Below are 21,480 nucleotides of genomic sequence, written 5' to 3' on the forward strand. Positions count from 1 at the left end.
TCTGGTCGTCAGTGGTGACAGATACCTTACACATGAATTTATATAGAACAGAAACCTTTTAATTTCAAATCAAAACAGACAGAATGACATCAGATGCTTCGACTGAGGGATACAAGTTGATCAGTAGATCATTCAACTCAGTCTGGTTCTGGTGAAAAGTTGATCATCAACAACAATCAAGCTGAGATACATTATTTCTGTTTTCATACCCTTTTTCTGTAAAATATTTCTTTTTTAAAATGTAAAGACATATGAAACATATGAAATTATGTTTATCACACATCTTAAATGTAAAACCATGTTAACCATATTATTTGACAGAGTTCTCATGATCGTCAAATGGCATTCAATTCACCATTTTAAGTAAAAATCATAAGAAGTATTAAATATGCTTGGAAAAACTTAATATACAAATATATAAACAAGAAAAATCCCAAATGCACTGTGATGCTCTGGATCTCAGACAAGGAGCAAAGTAAGGTCTGAAATGTAATCTGGTTACCATAAAAAAAGTCAAATATAACTTGAATAACACAGCACTTTCCTTTAAGTACTTCATTGAAACAAGGGAAGGGCACAAGGGGACAATATCTCTGATAAACCTGATTAACTGAAATAAAGCCAGATAAAATGAACCCCAGTCAGATTACTGGACCACAGCCAGAGCACCAAACTGCGTCAGATTACAGAACTAAAGCCAAATTAATTGAATCACAGTCAAACTGAGTAAACCACAGGCAGATTAACTGTACCACAGTGACATTAACTGTACCACAGTCAGATTAGTGACTGCTGGCCGATTGAAAGCTCTGATGTTGTCGGTCCTTGATAGACAGAGGTACTCTAATGTGAGCTGATGATGAAACTGGGAGAGAAACAAGTGAAAAACATCGGAAGCAAAAGTGACAGGAAACATTAAAAGTAACCTCCTTGACAAGGGGCCACAGTTTGTAACAGACATGAAGGCACGGCCCCCTCGCCATTTATTTAGTGCTCACACACAGACATTAAATATATACTGAGTGTGTAAAGATCATGTGGGACCTTTGGAATTGGTGAAATAATCTTAAGACTCATAGAACATCTTCTTGGTGACAGATGTTCCTCCCATGACGCTGCGCTGGACCACTTCCTTGGTGATTTGACGAGTCACCATGCCGCTGGTCTCCGTGTGCTGCGTGGTCATCATCATCCCATCTGTTGCAGAGACAGTAGCGCGTATTAATTAATGAGCACATTTTATTATCAGAGCTCACACTAAAACTGTATCTGTACCTGAGAAGTAGGGGTCGTTGAGCATGGTATGTGAGATGTTGGTCCGTGTGCTGACTTCTGGTGGCAGGTGGAAAACTTCCCTCTTTGTCATTGACTGGCTGTTGAACTGAGACAGTGCGCCTACAGAGGACGGAGAGGGACATGCGGAATTTTAATCCTTGAATTCTGGGCCAGTGTTGATTAGATTACCACCAACCTTCGTTTGATTACGACAGTCTGGATTTGTGTTCAACAGCTTTCGAACTTTGCTCTTATGTCTCCTCAGGTCAAATGTCAACCACACACAAGAAGCTGTCCCTGGTTTAAAAAGAGAATTATGCTTCTAAGATGACAGACCCTGCTATTTTGGGGTCCTGGTCTTCCTTCTGTTACCAGACTAAGAACAAAGTTTTCATTTTTTAATCCGTCATTCATCAGGCCCTGATGTTTCTGCTTCACTATCATATAGCAGCTTTTTAGTTGGAGGCCACCATTATATAACCACTCAGGTATGTACCATGGAAGTGAAGGGGAACTAGCCTCACACTGAAATCCACCTTACCTCCATCTTGAGACTCAATGGTGATGATGCCCTCCCTCTCTGGACCAAAGCCTTGTGTAGTTCGAGCTTGAACTTTGAACTTGTAGGGGACGTTCTCAGTCAGGTTTGGGACAGTTAGACTGGTCTCAGAGCTGTCGCCATTCACTTGGAAGGACCGCAGGTCACCTGGAGAAAACAGGTGATGGGACAGAAACATGTTAATAACTGAGGTGAGTGCTGTGTAGTGAACGTGTAGTCTTACGCAATACGACCGCAAAACAGTTCAAATTCTCACCTCCACCGTGCAGCTGTTCACAGGTGACCACATAACCTAGGATGTCTCCATTGGGTTTGCGAGGTTTCTCCCAGCTGAGCTGCAGTGAGTCAGGGCTGAGAGCGGTGAAGACCAGGGGCCCTGGAGCACTGGGGGTGCTCAGAGTAAATGGTGAACCTAAAGGGCACAGAAAGTGAGGGGACTGTGTTTGTGACCAATAAAGACAAAGCGTGAGACACAAACCTCAGCAGGATCAATACCTGGCATGGGGCTGAGGGGACTCTTGGGGTCAACAGCAGACTCTATGGTGATAACGCCCTCTCTCTCTGGACCCCAGCCTTCCTGGCTCTGAGCCTTCACCTTGAACAGGTAGGAGTGGTTGGGAAGAAGGTCCTGGATGATCACAGAGTTCTCTGCAGGGTTCGTCACATTGATGCGCTTCATGTCGCCTTCAGGGGAGGACAAAGGTTGGTTAGCATTAAAATTTAACTGAAAAAAAGATGAACGATCACAGTCACGTCAGAAATGTGATGTCAGACTCAATTAAACTAAACCATAATCCCCTAAGATAAAATAACCTATATTCACCAAAACTATACCACAATAACCTCAAGTAGGACTAAACTAACCCAAACTAAAGCAAAACAAACCAAAGTAGTTACTAAACTAGATTAACCCAGCCCAACTAAAATAAGCAAATGAAAACATAACTGAATTAATCTAAACTAACCCAAACTAAACTGAAGTTAATTTATCTTAACTAAACACTGAAATAAAGTAACCCTAACCCTAACCCCAAACCAAATTAACCAAATATTAACTAAACTTAACATAATTAAAAGAAAATAACACTAATTCAGATTTAGGTAAACTTAACGAACCAAACTAAACTAAACTTGACTCGACTCAACTAAAGAAGGTCCGGTTACCTCCATTGAGCAGCTGGTACAGGACACAGTAGCCCAGGATGTCTTTCTCACAGTGGGGCTCCTGCCAGCTGACTTTGAGGGCAGTGGGTCCCAGAGCAGAAAACACCAGTCTGCTGGGGGTGTCAGGGACACCAGGAGACAGTCGAGCATCTGATGGTGACAGAGAGCGAGTGAGTATCACCGCTGTAAAGATGTTTAGACGGTCTGAGGTTTAAAAAGCAGTGACTCCAAGAAGCAGAGATAAAGATGGCTGCATTACACCTCACACCAAGCAAACATTCGGAGCCTCATGCTTGTATGTCACAGACTCACCGTGGAGCACCCTGTCCAGATTATATAAGGCTTCGTTGACCTCTGCGGACTGGGTTCTGGCCCTTGAACCCTGAGACAGGCTGTAGCTGAACTGGTTCTGAGAGGTGTTCTGCATTCCCATGTAGCCAAACCCACCTGATGGCGCTTTGAGCAAAAGAGGATGCCAGGGAGATAAAGAAAGGAAGCAAGAGGCAGAGAGAGGGGCAGGTGTAGAGGGAAATAAAAAGAGGTCCAGCAAGTGAATTTGAGGAGGGGGGGGGGAAGGAAAAACAGCGATAGTCAGCAGAGCTCCTGCAAAGTCTGTGTGGATAAGCCTGCTGAGCAGCCAACAGCCCCAACCCTGCTAATAGACGTCCGAGCTATCACCTTCACGTTCATCTAAAACACTGGACTCCAAAGTAAAATATTTCACTGAACAGGAAGTCAAATCATTCTAAATTGTCTCTGAACTGAAAACAAACTACTGAGGACGAAAACCTACCAAGGGCTGGAAACTTGGATGACACATCTCCCATGACAATAGAGTCACGGATGTGTTCATCTGTATAACCCCTGTTCTCTGAGCGCTTCCTCATGATGACCTCTGATGTGTGGATTCCGCCTCCGATGATGTCCTGTCTGAGAGAGTTTCCTACAGGAACAAAGGAACGTTAAGTATGAAGACTTACATGCAGGGGCTTTACCTAAAGGTTTCTTGTAATTACTGTAATCCATGTTACCTTGGCCGGGCATGTAGGTGGTGTGTGTCTCTGTGGTATAGGAGCCACCGGCACCTCGGTAGTTGGAGCTCAGGGTGGACATTGGAGAAGAGGATGCTGATAAATTGCGGGTCGCTGATCCTCCTGGGAAAAGGAAGCTCTGATCCCACTTCCCATTCATTGTATAATCTGTAAAATCACAATTGGAACCATTGTAATCATATTAATATCATTAATAATATTAGGCATTCGCACAGAATCTTGGGAATTAGTTGGCATTCAAGTACTGAACAACACAGTGCCGCAGATCCCAAAACCAGGCTCATCCAGCCTATAGAGAGGAAGCAGCAGCAGGCCATCACCTGTAGCTCCAGACTGACCTGTGCCATTCACAGAGAACAGAAACAGCAGGGGGCAGGGCATTCTTCATAACGTCAATATGAAAGTGAAATACTTGATTATTTTATGAACAGAAAAAGCTCCCTTCCTATGCTAAGCACAAGTGATAATGTGATAATGACTGATGTAGTGATTAATGACGTGTTGACACATCAGCATGATGCTACGATGACCACAAAACACCACCTCATGATGTCACTATAGCAACAGTCCTAGGATCACCAAGTATTTGGATTCGTCCCCTTGAGAATACAACTTTCTTCCAAAATTTCACAACAGCACTTGATTCCTGCAGTTGGGGCAGGTAGTAGAAACAGAGTAGTTTATTTGGCTGTGGGCGGGAACAAGGACAATCTTCCTCTGCAGATCTAAACTGCTGCTGTTTTTACTTTGCCAGCGGGGAAACATCTGATACTGGTTGAACAGCTGTGGAGAATCTGCGGCCAGCTGAAGCTGAATGGGAATTACACTGTGGCAAGGAAAAGGTGTCGTCACTCAAACTGCCCTGTAGAGATGACAAAGTGTCTAATTAAGTGAGAGCCCATCATTTCCAAACAGCCACACAAAGACAAGCTCCCTCCAGATCATTACCTCCCCAGTGGGATGGAGAGAGGACAGATAGAGACAGGCACCTGGAAAGCCTGCCCCGATCATCAACTGGAGGTTGGGCAGTTGATGCCAGTGTTCCTCCCTGAGCGGCTGGCGGGAGGAGAGGTGGGAGGAGAGGTGGGAGAGCTGCCAACGAGGGGCAAGGGGACAAGGATGGAAGCCCGAAACTGATTGGAACCGATAATGTTTCTGAGCAGATCAATCACAAAGGCAGAGAGAAACGTCGGTCGAATTGCCGGGTACACGATTGGCCGTGCATAACAGCTGGCATGCTGCCTGCCTATCTGTGATTCAGATGGAGGGGTCTTCACCTTGCAGAGACCTTTGCGCGTAGCTGGGCTGGGGGGCCTCATCTGCGCTCGCCTCTGTGTCTGTGCTGAGCCGACTGGGGATGACGTCCACCTGCTTTTTCCACGACACCTTACGCAGATCTAGGTGGGATCCCACCAACTTCACATATTTCCATCCTTGCGTTTGGGGTCATGGGTAGAAGCGAGCAAGCGAAGGATAGAGTTGTAGAAAATATTTTTTTAAACTATGTTTCAAAAAAGCCGAAACATTACATATACATTTTAAATATATAATGTGTAGAAAACAATGAGTGGGGCCAGTGGTTTGGGATTGAAGTGTTGCTCCCTGCCTGGGGGATTGTCTGCAGAATAAATTCCGCCCAGATTGAAGTGAAAACAGGCAGAGCCATGAGAAAGGTGCCAAAGCTTCTTTCCCAGTTCTTCCTTCATGGCCCGTTGCAAAAGAACATTAAGAACAGCCTTTTAAGGCATAAAAAAAATGAAATGTATAACAGGCCCTGCAGCCCTAATATGGCCATTTGTTAGACAGAGGGCATGATAGCTCAGTGACACCAAAGCATGTTGTATGGAAAAATCCTGGCAACAACAACAAAGCCATAGAGGACTGAAAGATTGGGACTAAAATGATCAGACCAATATTGCAGCGGGAACTCTGGAGCTCTTATACCAGAATAAAAACTGCATTCGAGCACATCAGGTGCAGTAGGGGCTTGGTTTCAGCTCTGGGTACCCACCATCACCAGAGACGCTGGGTGTCTTGGAGCCTGCAGGGGACTTGAGCACCTCGTTGCTGTACATCAGATAGCTGTCATACTCGTCTCCTGCCTCTGCGTCTACAATAGGGATGTCTGGAATGATGGGAACTAGGCACAAATGGAAAGAGAAGAGAGTTTAAGAGAGATTTTTTTTTTTTTTTTTTTTTTTTTAAGAAAACAAGGAGGTGCTGCTCCCAGACTTACTCGACAGAGGTCTTGCAGGCTGTGACGCCAGATTGATGGTAGCGTCTCTGTAGGGGCCCCAGCCCACACTGTTCTTGGCACGGACCTTGTACTGGTAGGTTTGGGCATTCTGGAGGTTCTCGATCAACAGCATACGTTTCTTTGGGTTGTCAACCTTTACTTTCTTGGCGGGGCCCACTGGCTCTGTGAAGAAAATCAACTATTAGAGTAGGAAGACATGAAGCGATGGTGTGGACTGTATTTACTGTTTTAGGTGAGACTCATACTCAGTTCATCATCGATGGGTGTGTAGATGACCTCATAAGCCGTAATGTTTCCATTAGTCTCTGCAGGTTCGGCCCAGCTAACTTGAGTGACCGTCGGACTAATGACGTTGAAGGCCAAACGTCCAGGCTCACCAGGCACTGGAGGAGGACAGGTAAGACTCAGTAGTGATTCACTTTCAGGGCATTAATGTTAAACCGTCCAAACTAATTCTCACATCATTAATCATTTTCAGTTGATAACACCAAAACTGATTGTATGGTGATGTGCAACTATTCCAACTAACCAAAGACCTGACTCACTACCCTTCCCCACAGGATAAATTCTCTGTAGTTACCGTCCTCCAGGGTTTGACAGGTGATAACGTCAGTGTCGTAGCTATCTCCCTTGGCATTGTAGGCAGATACTCTCATCTCATAGTCACAGTAGGGGTACAGGTTAGTTAGGTCTGCTTGAGGACTCTTCACATCCAAGACCTGGGCATCTTTTTCTGGGTCACCATAGATCCAGTACTTCACCTAAAAACAGAAAAGACAGTATCTGAAGTGTGTGTTGTGAAAGGTGTTGATTCAGTCAAGCTGCAGGTTCATAGTGAATTGATGTACCTTGTATCCGGCTGGGTTAACAGGTGGTGGGTCCCAGTTTAGGTGAATGCTCCTGGGTCCAGTTGCTTTTGCTTGAGGGTTTCCAGGGACCAGAAGGGGGCTACCAGAAGACACGGAGTGGCCCTTCTGCATTTTGGCAAACTCTGGAGATTTGGGAGCTAAAGGAAGAAGAAAAGATTGAATATGTAGGGTTAAATTTATACATTTACGTCTATTTCCATATAAAGCCTAAAAGTCTTCTGTCTCCACAATATTTCTTACCTCCATCTGTGATATTGACGGTGGTGGTCTTCCTCTCCCCTACTGAAGCATTGCTGCTGGGGTCAAACAGCTCCAGCTGGAAGGTCTCTTGCTGGATTGGACCAGGATGGGCTTTCGGGTCAATCACAATGTTTTTCTCAGTTTCTCCAGGACCAAACTTCAGAGGGCCAGAGAGCTCAAAGCGCTGGGCCTTCTTGGTGCGCCATTTCACTGTGGCAGGACTGTTTGGGTTTCGAGTCCGAACCACAGGGATGGTGTAGGTTGGATCAGATGTGTTGAAGTTTTGGCTTAACTTTTTGAACATCATCACACTGGGCTCTGAATAAAAGTAGGTGATAGTAGTTAAGAGAACAAACATTAGCAATCACTTCTTTGGCGGAGGGGAAGACAGGTCATCATGAAGCTTCTCCCCACCTGCTTCGTCTGAAATAGTGATGGTAGTTCTTGGGTAGCGTCCCAGTTTGGCACCCTGCCGTGGGTTACTGAGGTCCATTACAAACTGCTTCGACTGTTTGTCTTCCAAGAGGCCGTCTTTCTCACCCAACTCTAGCAGACGTACAGGAACTATCTTCTGGGTCTCCCCAGGGCCATAAGTCAGGTCTCCCTCCACAGTCACATAGTCCTGAAATGCAGGGGACAAACAGGTGAGGACCCTTTCACCTGGGTAAGTATCGATGCTAGTTGATTCAGGGCAGAAAAATCATGTAAACAAAAAACTTTAATTCCAAGATTGTAGCTTCAGTGGGCAGCACGGCAGCATAGTGGTTAGCACTGTTGCTCCACAACAAGAAGGTTGCAGGTTCAGTTCCCTGATCCAGGGCCTGTCTATGTGGAGTTGTATGCTCTCCCCGTGCCTGCGTGGGTTTCCTCCAGGTTCTCTGGTTTCCCCTCACCGTCCAAAGACATCATGTTTGGGTTAACTACTGATTCTAAATTTTATCTGTAGGTGTGAGTGGTTGTAGGTCTCTCTCTGTCTCTGTGTGTTGACCCTGTGATGGACTGGTGACCTGTCCAGGGTGTACCCGGCCCTCACCCAGAGTGAGCTGGGATTGGCTCCAGCACCCCCCACGAACCAGAAGTGGATAAGCGGTAGAAGATGAGTGAATGAATGAGCTCAAGGGAGAACATGATTCACATCAGAGAGAAGAAACAAGCCACAGCATCTGTCTCACTCCAGAAACACCACCCAGTGCTTCAGTTTGCAGCCATCAGCTCACCTTTTTGTCCTTTGCGGTCATGTCTCGGGTGCGGTAGGCGACCTGTGTGCGTCCGTCTTCGATGATCTCTCTGCTGATCGGAATATGCGCCACTCCATCGTGTCTGCTGTAGGTGTAGGCAGGCTGGAGGAAGGAGAACACGCTGTTGGCTGAAGAGAGGAAAGAAGACGACCAGTTTGTCTAATGTTACAGATTTTCTGTTGATTCTTTGCATTTCTCCTGACTGAAAAGCTTCAGCAGTTTCCCACCATGCTCTTTGATGATAGTGATGTTCACCAGACGTTTTCCGATCTCAGCGATGCCCAGTGGTACATCTAAAGCCTCCACCTGCAGCTGCTTCTTGTCATCGTCTTCTTCCTTCACAAAGAGTGGCACGTGAACGTCCACTGACTCCACCCCCTCCTGGAACTCTATGGCTCCTGCAGCCTCTGCAGAAAAGGACCAAACATAATGAGGAGACTATTTAGACTGATGAGAGATGAAGAGATTCTCTTTATTACACTACTATCAGCTCACTCACCTCTGTCTGTGGCCACAGTGTAGTATCCAGGCACCACTTTGAGGTCATGGAAGTTTCCTGATTGGACATTTTTCTCTGTGAGCTTGACAATATCGGGATAACTGCTGCGAGGAGCAGACAGGACGGTGTCAGCAATGGTGTAGTCCTGCCTGAGAAGCAAAGGGTGCAGGGACGTTAGACCTTCGTTAGCCCGCGTGTCCTAGAAAAGTCAGTAAACTCTGTGTTGTGTCACGAGGACTTTACCTTTTCCCAGCATTTTTCTGCATCCTGCAAGAACCACAGTGTCAGTGAGAGAGCACACATTCCCACACATGAACTGGCATAATTCACAAAATGAGCAGAAAATGTAAACTCAGGTCTGTGTGGACCTGAACGCCTCACCTGAATGTGGTCTTTTGCACCTTCTGGCCCCCAGTGATGTGGTTATACACTTCACTTAGCTGCAAGGAAGAGCAAATATTGTTTCAGTGACACAGTCACACATCCACTCATGTCCGCCGATAAACACAAACACACTCACGTTGTCGGCCACTTCCTTGCGGAGCTGCTCAGCGTCTCTGGAATCGGGGCGAGACAGGTTCTCAGAGAACAGGCGGTTTAGGCGGAGAGAGACTGGGAACTGGACTACAGATGACAAGAGGAAGCAAAGAGAAGTCAAACACATGTTCTCTCTTATACCTCAGTTCAGTGCTTCTTATGGACCAGTTCACTCACTGGTCTCTTTAGGGTTGGGCTTTATTAGAGCCTGGGGGTGGTTGGGTCCTCGGTGGACATTGTCTGTGACTTTCCAGCGAACAACATCAGTTCCTTTCGGAGGGCCGGTCCTCACCATTGGTGTGTCCAGATGATCTGAGGTGAGCAAAGTCTGACGGAGCAAATACTCATCCTCCTTGAAGCCAACCATGCGCCCTGTGGAGAAGACAACGTAAGAAGGCGTGGTCTCAGGCGGGACCATGTGATCTCAGGTGTTAACAGTACTGTCACAGGTCTCACCTCTCCTACAGCAGGGAAGCAGGGCCAGGCAGCTCTGTTGAAGTTATGAGACAAGAGAAGATGTTACTACCTCAGACTCAGAGACATCGACAGCATTTGTTCCAGATGTGAGCGTCAGTACCTGGCAGCAGGTTTTACAGCAGGCGCAGTACTTCCAGCAGCAGAGCAGCAGAAGAGCTAGCAGTAACAAGAGGAACAGGAGGAGAGGCAGCAACCACAGGAGGCTGGCAGGAGGGCAGTCTGAACGGTCAACACAGTGAACATGTTAGGCACACAACACTAACAAACCCCAACTCTAGATTCATCAGACGTACAGATGGACCACACAGACAGCCACAGAGTTACACTGAGGTATGATGATACTCTTATCATCAAATTTTTATTTCTTTCGTATGACTAGATTTGTAAAGCTACGCTAAGACAAAAAAAAAACAAAAACAACATTCTCTGTGATTTAATGCATGAGGATCTGATTTAAAAGATGAACCAGCGGCATCATGCTCTACCTGTCCGGCCTGCAGCTCACCTTTCTTTTTCAGCACCTGAAGCTCCAGGATCCCTTCTGCCTTGTTCTTAGTGTTTTCAGCAGTGTAGTGGTATGTACAGTCATCCTCCTCGTCACGGAAACTGCATTTGTCCAGCACCTTGTTGCCTGTAAACACGGACAAAAACATGTCATTGTCTGTCACAGTGTCACGGACACCTTCTATAAACAGCAGTCATACTTTAGGGGCATTACTGCCTTTCTTGTGGTGACGGTGAGGGAACCAACACAAAATCAACACATCAGAAAGTAATTTCAAATAGTCTTTAGCTTCCCTGCTGAGGAAACTGAGGTCAGAGCATCTCCAGCAGGATCAGAACCAATATTTACCCAAAGTTAATGTCTGAGACCTTTATCTGGATGGGAATATGTCAATAAGAGGTTGTAGAGCAAGGACAGTGTGGGAATGTCCATGTGGTTGTAACTGAGCAACTGATGTCTGTGGACATGTGTGGTTATATTGAAGCCCGGTGTTGTTGACTTAAAGGAGGTCAACACATAGTGAGCGCATCACTGAGCTGAACAATATGTCACCTACATCAGGATGTGTGACTTCCCTCTGTCTGATGCTCAGATGTGTATTTGCTATGAACTGTGTCATACTGTGTGCTGGGAACATGACAAGGCACAACGTCAAAACCATCACGGTGACTGAACAGTGGATGAGGTGGATAGTTCCAAGTCACTCACGTTCTTTCAGTTCATCCACCATGACGACCTTGAACGGGCAACTTTTACATTCTTCCTTGTCCTTGTTTTTCTCCTTGTTCCAGGCCCCACATAATACACAAGTCCTCGTAGCTTCACAGACACCCAGCTGGGCCTACACACACACACACACACACGCCAAAGGAAAGTGAGAAAAGACAGATGCTCACTAAAACTAAGGATTATCAGGTGGGAGTCTGCTTGTTAAATGATACACGCCATCTCTGAAACACACTGCAGGGTAAATTCACAAACTTATTGGTGAGACACACACACACCTGGAAATTTGGCTCACAGGCTGAAGTCATGTCAAACTTTGTGTTTGCACACTCACAGCGGCCGCACACGCAGTTCCCCTGCCCATTGCAGAGACCCTGGTACAGAGAGAATCATCAGTCTGCGATACACCAACATGTGAGGTGACTCATTTTCACACACAGGCTGTGGCTCCACTCACCCCTTTTGAGTCCAGACAGGTCTGGTTGCTCTTGGTGCACTCGCAGGCATTTCCCTCCCAGCCCACTGCACACACACAACGGCCCATGACACAGGAGCCCCGGTCTGAGGAGAGAGATAGGGATGAGTGTGTGCGAAGATTAAAAACATGTCACAGAACAGGATGTGTCCGTACTGCACTGTGACTGCCGTACCGTTGCAGAGGAAGCCTCCAAATCGCGGACACTGGGTCTTGTCATACTGACAGTAGGGCCCTTCGAACTTCTCTGGGTTGTAGCAAACGCAGTTTCCACACTCGAGACAGTCTCCATTACCTGAGCAGGGTTCTGTCATGTTAGGGCCGATACACTGGCTGGTGTCCAGAGCTGAGGCGCTGGCTGAGCAGTTACAGAATGTGCTGAGCCTGAAGGCCGCACACAAGGGGGCCAAGACAGAAAGAGTCAGAGGAACCAGGATTCAGAGAAACATACAGAGGTTTAATAAGAATCCATGTGTCTCACCAGCCGTCATAGCAGCGACACTTCCCACACACCAGGTCTCCGTTACCGTAGCATCTGGGTGATTTAATGATGGGAGTCTGGAATGACACAGACACTCGGATGAAACAGACCTCAGGTTAATTTACCTACGCATTATTTATGTCTTTTTTGGTGGTGAAATGAAAAGGACACTTGTGACCCTAACACTGAGAAAAAGAGCAAAAAAGAAAGTGTATGTAAGACGACATTTATGGTGTTCGTTAGTAACAAAACATGACAAATTGTTATAATAGTTACAATAATAATAAGGACGTGGCAGAAACTCCACCAGAGAGCAAGATTGGGCATCCCCAGACTAACCACCATTGATGAAGCAAACAGCTGGAGCAGCCCAGTGGGGGCCTAATCTGTGTGTGTGTTCACCTTCTCACAAGGGCAAGTTGGACACAAGACCGAGGCTTTAATGTGGAGACCAGCGTTAAAGGTCGTAGGTTTGACCCTCATTGTCCCCTCCTTCTCATCCTGATCCCTCTGACAGACCGGGCTCTCATCAATCATCTGCTGGGCTTTCAGGCGCATCTTGAACTTGCCCTGGACACACACACACACCACACACTGTAGTTATTGAGTTATCGGCACCAACTAATACTAGACTAATGGTGATGATGATCTGGAGTGGTAATGAATACAAGTGTTGTCGGTGTGTTTGTGTTTTCTGTCTTACGATGGCTCCAGGCTTGAAATCAAAGTCTCCATATTGGGCCACTTTTCCTTGCTGGCTCAGAAAACGAGCTTCGAAGGCCTTGGGTCTGTCTTCTGCACGGATACTCATCTTAGAGCGGATACTCTGTGGAGTACATGATATTGTAAGCCAGCAGAAGTCCCTACAGACTCTCCTGTGGCTGATGGAGCAAATTTTACCTCGAAGGCCGTCTCCATGACCTGCAGGATGTTGGAAGAATCTTCCTGCAGCAGGCCCACCTCAGCGATGGGGAAATACCTCTGAAGTTTCTACAAGGCCCAAAAGAACAAAACCATGACCTGAAAGTCCAACATAAAAGCCTGACGCCATGAGTCTGAGGGGAAACTGGACCCACAAACCTTGTAGTAGGTGAAGGAGTGGTTGGTGACAGCGAAGATGGGGATGATGTTGTGTTTACCCAGCAGACGCACCAGTGTGGGTATGGAAGGGTAATCCTGGTTTATATCCTCTGTGTATTTGCCGGCTGCGTCCAGGTGGCAGCTCTCATTATTTCGCTTCAGGATGCCTGACAGAACATTTGCACCATCAGCCTCGTAGTGAAAAGCAGACTCCGTGGAGAAGACCAGGAGATGTGTGCTGTGTTTCCTCCAGCCGATCTTATCCTGGATGGAGAACGCAGGTAAAACACGCAGCGTACAAACCGCTTGTCTCTAATCTCTACAACACTATACAAAAACGCAATGGTATGAATTCAATTTGTGCCAAAATGAACTACAATTGGATATAAAACCACCAGAAAGGGATTTGCAAAACACAACAGTCTTCATCTAGCTCTAGAAGTTGACAAGGATTTAAATTTTTTCAGTATACTTCATACATAAACCAAACAATTCTGAACACAGCAGCGATGCAGGAGAGAGTGTGGGCAAGTGGATGCCATTCATTCACATTCATTCACATTCATTATCAGTTCTTGCAAGTAAAAAAGTCACCACAAGGAACTGGTTGAAAAGGAAGGGCCTTAAAAGATGGCTAGAATAGATACACTCCATGGAGAGATCTGAGAGCTACAGAGGGTGCCTTTGATCAATAGTGCAAGAAATGGACTTCATCCAAGGACAGAAACAAATCTTATCAGTCTCACTACTTGCTTTGTCCAAGACTGTTCTTAAGAGAAAGTGAAAACAAATAAAAAATACCCAAACATGCACCATGGCCAACTGAATATTATCAGCTTCTGAAGTGTCAAGTTAACATGAAATTGGATTGATCTCTGAGGGCCAGTGATTTGTCTCCACTTTTTTTTTTTAGCCTTTAAAAGCTCCACTATCTCTACCCTCCAGGACAGGGAGCTGGTCTCACTCACCCCACAGACTGCAGCCTGCAGGATGGCATCAAAACCTCCTTCGGGGGCGTCCAGGTTGCCAGATATTCTCTCACCGCGCAGCTTATTGTTGAAGAACGTTAAGTTGTTGGTGAGTTTGATGACGTTTTGGAAAGAGAAAGGAGGGTCACTGTTCGGCCACGGCTGTTTGAGTCTGAGCAGAGAGGGAAACAGAGGACATTCAGATAAAACTGCTTCACACACCAACTTATTCCAGTCGCATGATCTCTCCCTTACTTAGCGGGCCTCATATCAGTCTGGGGCTCAATGACTTTGTCCACAAACTTCCCAAAGCCGATGGTGTAGTCATCTGACAGCTTCTTCACCAGTGAAGCTGCAGCAAACACAGTCCGTCAGTTCGACTCTCTACGACGCCCACCCTCACAGTCACCACAACGCCCCACACGATTGATGCTGCTCACCCAGCTCTTTGCCCATCCTCTTCAAGTTGTCCAGATCATCAGCCATGGAGTTGGAGAAGTCCATCAAGATGTAGAGATCCAGTGGACCTTTGGTTGGAGCAAACACTTCCATGTCCACCAGCTTTTCCTCTCCTGGCAGAAGGGACATGCTCATCATCTGTGGGAACACTTGAGCCTGCTGCAGCCTGGTGTTGATCTTTTCCTCCTGAGCAATTAGAGGGGGAAGCACAAAGGCAGGTGCAGGTAACAAATGTGTTAACAAAAGCGCATTATGGGGCGACTGGATGAAAAATGAAAGAGATGATTACTCACACTCTCCATCGTCAAACTGCTCTTAGCTGTGATAATCATCGCCAGACCACAGCCATGGGCAACGACGTTCTCGTACAGGTCACAGCGAGGGCCGTTAAAGGTCTGTTAAGGGGAGAGTTGATCAGTCAGGTGTCTCCCTGCGTGATCAGCAGCCATCATGATATCAAAGTATACTGTCCATTACATGTGAAATGGATGAGCGTACACAGAGTTCTTTGGTGGCTAACATGCATCATACTGTGGCTGCAGACAGCCCTCAGAAACTTCTACTCTAAGCACAGCTGATGGAGGAGGTTCTGCACATCCAACACGAGATTCTCTCAGATTCTCTACCTTTCAGGTATCCAGGAAAACCTGGAATTCAATGACCTTTTTCCCATTTCACCAAAACCGAGGTTATGGGAAGGCTTTATCCAGTGGTGATGAAATTATGAAATGATTATTCGGTTTAGAGTGTGAAGGTTCAAATACACGAAATGATCAGTTGCACTGAAGTATGAGTCCTTCCTGCACAGTTGACAGAATCCAGTCCTCTTCCTGCTGTTTGTGGTCTCACCTCATCAGGGCAGTAGGCGCAGCCTTTCCCCGCCTGCAGGCACTCTGAGCAGCTCTTGGCCCTTACAGCAAAGCAGTAGTTTGCTGTTGGGGGGGGGGGGGGCGGGGATAGGAGAGGAGAGTGTCAGAACGAGTCATATCCAAACTAATCTGTTTTTACAGCTTGTGTAAGCTAGAGACACTGCAATTAACACAAACAAAAACATAAACATGCCCTGAACTGATACAGTGTACATGGAACAAATTGTCTCTGAATCATACCCTCAATTTTTTGTCAATACAGTGAGTGCACAAATGTTTGATTATCACTAAATCTTGTCTTTAAGTTGCTGATTTCTCTGATCTACAGTCCAACATGTAACCATAGAAACCACTGAAATCCGTACAGCCCCATTTTTAACCAAGCAGACATTTACCAGTAATGACTATAATACCAATCTCTGAATATAAAACCATGGTGACACATTAACCATGTTGTTCAGGTTCTCACGTGCACGTCGAACAACAGGGTGGAGAAGTGACCTGTGGTGAAATAAGTCCTCCTCACCTTCAGCATGATGGAGGGTCAGCAGGACCGCCAGGAACCCCAGACCCGCCGAGAGACGTAACGTCCATCTCCCCATCTCCTTCCTGCAACACAACAACACATTCACACGTGCACACGAGAAATACACTAACTCAGCTGCTGTTGGCAGATGAGATGTAACCTGAGCCCCCTGAACAGAGACAGCGAACGGGTCCAGATTCTCCCAGAGACCACCTCTAGAAACACTTCACCAATTCAGATGAACAGAATCTGAGTGGGTTTGAGATTTTTGGTTCCACCTCCAGGTTGAAAACAGCTGATTACGCCTGGATACGCTAACCTGAACCGTCTCATAAGATTGTGCTTTCCACAAATCTGTACAGAATCAATTGAGTCCTGACAGAAAGTGATAGAAGAATGATGACAAGGCAGGGAGAACACAGGGTGGGACCTGGAAATATTCTGGCAGAATGCTCTTTAGACTCGTCACAATAAAACCACTATAATCTGCTGCTGGAATCTTGGATTGAGAACAATCTGACGAAAAACAAAGTCTCCACCAAAAGCAAGAGGTGGGGGTGAACAAAGGGCACTATGTGGCATGAAATGTCTGAGTAATCGTCTCTGGGGGCAGATCAGTGCCACAGGGCACAGAAAACACTGATTTGTGTTCTGAAGATTTACAACGGAAGAAGGAATTTCTCCAAGAGGTGAGAGAAGGAGCCATCCAAGTTAAAAACACATGGGAAAGACACTTTAACACTTCACTGTGAGCTTGAACTGACTGCAGGTGTGTGTGAGTGTATAAGTCACCGAGCAGGACGGGTCAGAGAAAACAGAAGAGACCAGCTTCTCATCCCCAAGCGTCTCAGTGAGCCACAGCTCTTTGTGTTTTGCTGCTTCTCAAAGTGACATTTGTGTGGGCGTTTATGACCCTGACAGTAAACTGGGAGACAAATTACAGCCTCCGAAAGACCGACTGGTGATCTGAGTCACTCAGGCCTTGTTTGGTCTGAATGTGGCACAAAGCTAGAGCTAACATGCTTCACAAGCCTGCCAGGTAAATGGATCAACGCTGACCCCGTCCTGACATCATCAGTGGGGTGCGGGGGTCTTAAGGTCTGAGGGTCATGCTCAGGGTCCTGCATTTGACACCAAAGCACACCTGGAAGATTCTAGACTCCGAACTCACCAGATCTTGTCATTTACCTTAAAAACTGATCCAGGTTATTTTACCTGTGATGTAGAAAAGGCCCCTCTGGTCTTTTAAAACCACACTGTGAGACATGAAAATTGCATAACACACTCTTTGCAGCTATTCACCTTGTTCAAGAGTTAGATAAACACAGACCAGCAGAGGAATCAGTTCTGCATAACATTAGAACAAAGAAACTGTAGGAAGGTTTATGACCGGACATAAGACTGCTGATCAAACAAACCTGTCACTGTGCGCTTACTCAGTCCAAGTCCCAAAGTCCAACAATCAATGAGAAAAAGAAGAAGGGGGAAAAAAAAAACAAAACACTATTTCCTTTTTGCTTGGCTAAAATTTAAGAAATATTTGAGTCCACCTGCGAGAAAAGTATCCTTGTGTCCAAGTTTAAAAAAAAAAAAAAAAAAAAAGTTCCAAAAAACAAAACATCCAGGTTTTTTTTTGTCTTTGCTCCTTCAGCCCAGTCTGGTCCGACACTGACTTATTCACCCTTAAATTCCACTGAGAGTGTGTCTGAGTCTCTGTGTGCGCGGGAGCGAGATGTGAACGATTGTGAGACTCAGAGCAACTGTGTGCTGTGACTTGATCCCTCTGCCAGCTTTTGTGCACATACACAGACACCCACACACACACACGCAGAAACACTTTCCCTCCCCTCTCCAGGTGAAAAGCTATGACTGTGGGTTAACTCCCTTCCTGTACCTCTATCTCTTCCCCACCCTGTATGAAGTTGAGCGCTCCACACCTCTGTGCGTCAGGCCCCCTCCCTGCTGCATTCCTCACCATCAGGAGTTCACCTGTGTGGGCTTGAAACTGGGCAGCCAGGCCCCTCCCTCCACGGCCCCTCCCCAGCTCTGGGGAGTGGCACAGAGCAGAACACTGCCTCAGGCTATGGGAAAAAAAAGCTTTGTGACTGTGTGTTTACACAACCATGTGCTCATATTTATGAGCACATTTTCTGCTTGTCAAGTATTTGACAGGAACGTTATGATTAGCACCTAGCTTTTCTTTTCTAGAGGTGAAGCAGCTCCTCTCACTCACAGACACGTAAAGCACCATAATGGAAACCCACATTCCTGAGCAGAGGGGCCAGCGGTGCACAGTGTCCCCGACACTCAATCCCACTGCTCTCAATGTGTTTAATTGTTTTCCTACAGCCTTTTACAAAGGAGCATACAGGGCTAGTGGAGTGGACCAGACTGTCGGGACCAACCCACAACTGAAGAGTCTAACAAGTCCTGGACAACAAAACAGCTCACATGCCATTTCCCCTCCAAAATGACTCTAACGACCTTCTGACTGACAATTATACAACCAGCACATTGGTGAGATGTGAACTGGTGTGTGACAGTCTTTTCAGTATTTGGTTTATTTGATGAAATTTCTACTGGAAGAGGATTTTCTCTCAGAATTGTCCGGAGGCAAACATCTTCATTTTGTATTTTACCATTTTCTTCTGACTTTTATATTACAAATTTGCAAATAAACTAAGCTGAACTCAACTAATCCTAAACAGTGAAGTAGAAGTATTCTGACATAAAATGAAAATACTCAAGTAGAGAATGAGTTCTTCAAAACTACACAGTACATGGAGTAAATGTACTTACTTTCCAACAGTGCTGGTAAAATTACTAAGCCTTCTGCTGTAATATCAAAACTGTAAAACCCCTGAATTCATCATCATCATTCGTCAAAATGAAGGGGGTGACCATATATATGAAAATAACCGACAACAGCGTCTAAAAATGTTCTGTTGGTTTGGAAATGACAAGCTAGCGCAGGAGACATTAGAAACTAGTTAACATTATTTTTCTGAACAGCAAACGTAGAAAGTGAACCAGCTATATTATTTCATCCTCACGTTCATTTCAGCAGTTTTTTTATTTGCCGTTTTAAATCAGCGGTGTAAGAATTAATCCTGCTGTTTTCTCTTTGGTAACTGTGATGTAAAGGAATGTAAAAACTATTTTTTCGATTTGATTTTACAGCAAAATCATGGAGGGAGTCTTAAATTAAAATTTGCTCAAGCATAAAAATGCAACTTGCTATCACTGTGCTGTGTGTAAACCCTTTCGCTTGTGCTCACTTATTTTCTAATTCTGAGCCCCCTTATCATCATCATAATCTTTATTGTCTGATAAATCTATGTTGCATTTTTGTTTGACAGTTTATATTTCCTAGAATTTCACTTATGTGTTACAAACATTCATGGGGGGAAGAAGTGGGAGGATCAGACAGGATCAGAATCAGTGCAGTGTTTACTTGTCTTGGCTCCAGTCAGCCACACATTAGGTGCTGAGGCTGGACTCAGACCCAGATACAGTAAGTACCTGTCCTTTCCTGGACAGTGCACAGACCACACTGGGCCACCTTAACAGGAACACGCATTCGAGCTCTTAGCGATCACATCTGGTTTGATACAACAGACGGCTTTTCTGGTGCAGAAACACCTCTTCCCTCCTCTCTGGCTCTCTTGGCTGACTCTTTAGCGGTTGCCAGTCTAAATTGTTTTCATGTGTTGCAAGAGGAGCTGAAGGGTGTGGCTGACACGCTGTAATTCTTCTGATTTGTCCATGCCTTATCAGATTGTCAGGAATAAAGCACTTTCCATGCTTAGCTGGAGCTTTAACTAAACATGTAGCGACTGAAATAATGCCCTACCCTCCACCCCCACCTCAGCTGTTTATTCCACCAGCAACAAGTATATGGGCTGGACTAACAAAATACCTTTTCATTTTAGTCGCAACAGTAAACGCCATTTGGATCCAGGTCCTATCTGAAGATTTGGTGCCGTCTTGTATTTCCTGTGCTGGAAGTGTCCCTCTGCCTGGACATCTCACCTTTCTCCTTCCTGTTATTAAGCAATCATCGTGATTATGACTCTAAACACATCATATGCACAGCAAACTCAGCTCTATAGAAATAAACAACATATTTGCCATTAACTGACAATGAGACAGTGACAAAGTAGACTCCTGGGGTTTTCCTGCCTAACTGTGGTCAAGATTTTCCAGGCTCATCATCTGGACTGAAGCTGAAACTCGAAGGAGACGGGAAGCTGAGAGGTCGTGATACAACAACCAGTCCAAGATCCAGGATGATCCTCCAAGTGATGAATGCTCTCCTCTGTTTGACCAGCTCCAGTCCCTATCAACAATCCACGCTTGTAATTATTTACACCCCCAAAAATGGCAGAAACTGTGGATACAGCCATTGGCTCCGGTATGATTATAGTTCATGAACATGCAAGAATTGCCTGTCCACACAAAAGCCAGCAATTGAGAGAGGCTTATTCATGTTTTTAGAGCTAAATCTATGACACAACACCAGCATAAAGATTAAAGATCAACCAACAGGTCCAAAAACAGCCAAGTGAACAAGAAGCAGCAGCATATTAAAATAAATAAAAAAACGAGGAACAACCAGGATTTTGTCATAAACTTCAATATTGCTCTAACTGCCTGATGATGTTTTAAAGGAAATGTTGTGGAATGTGGTCACTGACAAGGGCTGAATGGTCATGATGGTCAAATTCCAAGCCAATGTGCTTAGAAGACAAGAGGTTGACTTATGGTCAGCGCTACAATCCTCCTTCCTCACACTGAGCTGATGGTCTACTGGACCAGGGCTAATGGGTTACCGTGCTAACAAAACTAATTTCCATTTCCAGAGTTTGATGCTGAAGTCCAGGTTCTTCTAGATGAATAAGTTAAGGGCTGCTAATGCTAATATTAACTTTGCAGCATTAGAAAAACTTATGTAGTACCTTCAACTGTCTCTGTATTAGAGAGTGAACATTTCTCTGTCTTTTGTTAATTCTAAAGTAAGGGTAGAAATTATTCTGTACTTCACAATAATAAAGAGCATAGAACATCTGTGACGTTTCTTTGACTGTACTCAACCAAACAAGTACAATGAATCTCTTTAGTACTTTCTAGACTCATGAAAAAACCTTAATCTCCTAAAGAAATATAATTTGCTCATTGTTGACCAACACACGCACGCACACACAGGAGCTGAAGCAGACGAGTT

At 45.5% G+C, this 21,480-nt stretch overlaps 1 protein-coding gene across 3 annotated transcripts; it reads right to left on the reverse strand.

Moving 5' to 3' along the window:
- Positions 1-43: 43 nt before the first annotated feature.
- On the reverse strand, positions 44-20,222 carry itgb4 (integrin, beta 4). 3 transcript variants are annotated; one of them, XM_029528252.1, is made up of 42 exons: positions 20,176-20,222; positions 16,257-16,339; positions 15,711-15,793; positions 15,155-15,256; positions 14,843-15,047; positions 14,658-14,754; positions 14,403-14,574; positions 13,435-13,698; positions 13,255-13,344; positions 13,058-13,180; positions 12,757-12,924; positions 12,355-12,431; positions 12,049-12,257; positions 11,856-11,959; positions 11,677-11,772; positions 11,381-11,513; positions 10,673-10,798; positions 10,268-10,386; positions 10,147-10,180; positions 9,868-10,062; positions 9,674-9,777; positions 9,535-9,593; positions 9,397-9,420; positions 9,154-9,302; positions 8,882-9,061; positions 8,634-8,782; positions 7,831-8,038; positions 7,417-7,734; positions 7,156-7,313; positions 6,888-7,068; positions 6,553-6,690; positions 6,287-6,469; positions 6,062-6,190; positions 4,030-4,197; positions 3,792-3,941; positions 3,311-3,454; positions 2,999-3,148; positions 2,330-2,518; positions 2,091-2,246; positions 1,817-1,981; positions 1,276-1,395; positions 44-1,197 (listed from the first exon to the last, which is right to left on the reverse strand). In XM_029528252.1, exons 1-42 carry the CDS (start codon positions 20,205-20,207, stop codon positions 1,067-1,069), a joined length of 5,865 nt encoding a protein of 1,954 aa, XP_029384112.1. In that variant the 5' UTR covers positions 20,208-20,222; the 3' UTR covers positions 44-1,066. The 3 variants fall into 3 exon arrangements, with proteins under 3 accessions (XP_029384112.1, XP_029384113.1, XP_029384114.1); XM_029528253.1 differs by lacking the exon at positions 20,176-20,222 and adding an exon at positions 17,675-18,088 and having other exon boundaries at positions 1,057-1,197; XM_029528254.1 differs by lacking the exon at positions 3,311-3,454 and having other exon boundaries at positions 1,057-1,197.
- Between the last annotated feature and the right edge of the window lie 1,258 nt (positions 20,223-21,480).

This window comes from Echeneis naucrates, chromosome 19 (assembly GCF_900963305.1).
Source record: "Echeneis naucrates chromosome 19, fEcheNa1.1, whole genome shotgun sequence".
Lineage (NCBI taxonomy): Eukaryota > Metazoa > Chordata > Actinopteri > Carangiformes > Echeneidae > Echeneis > Echeneis naucrates.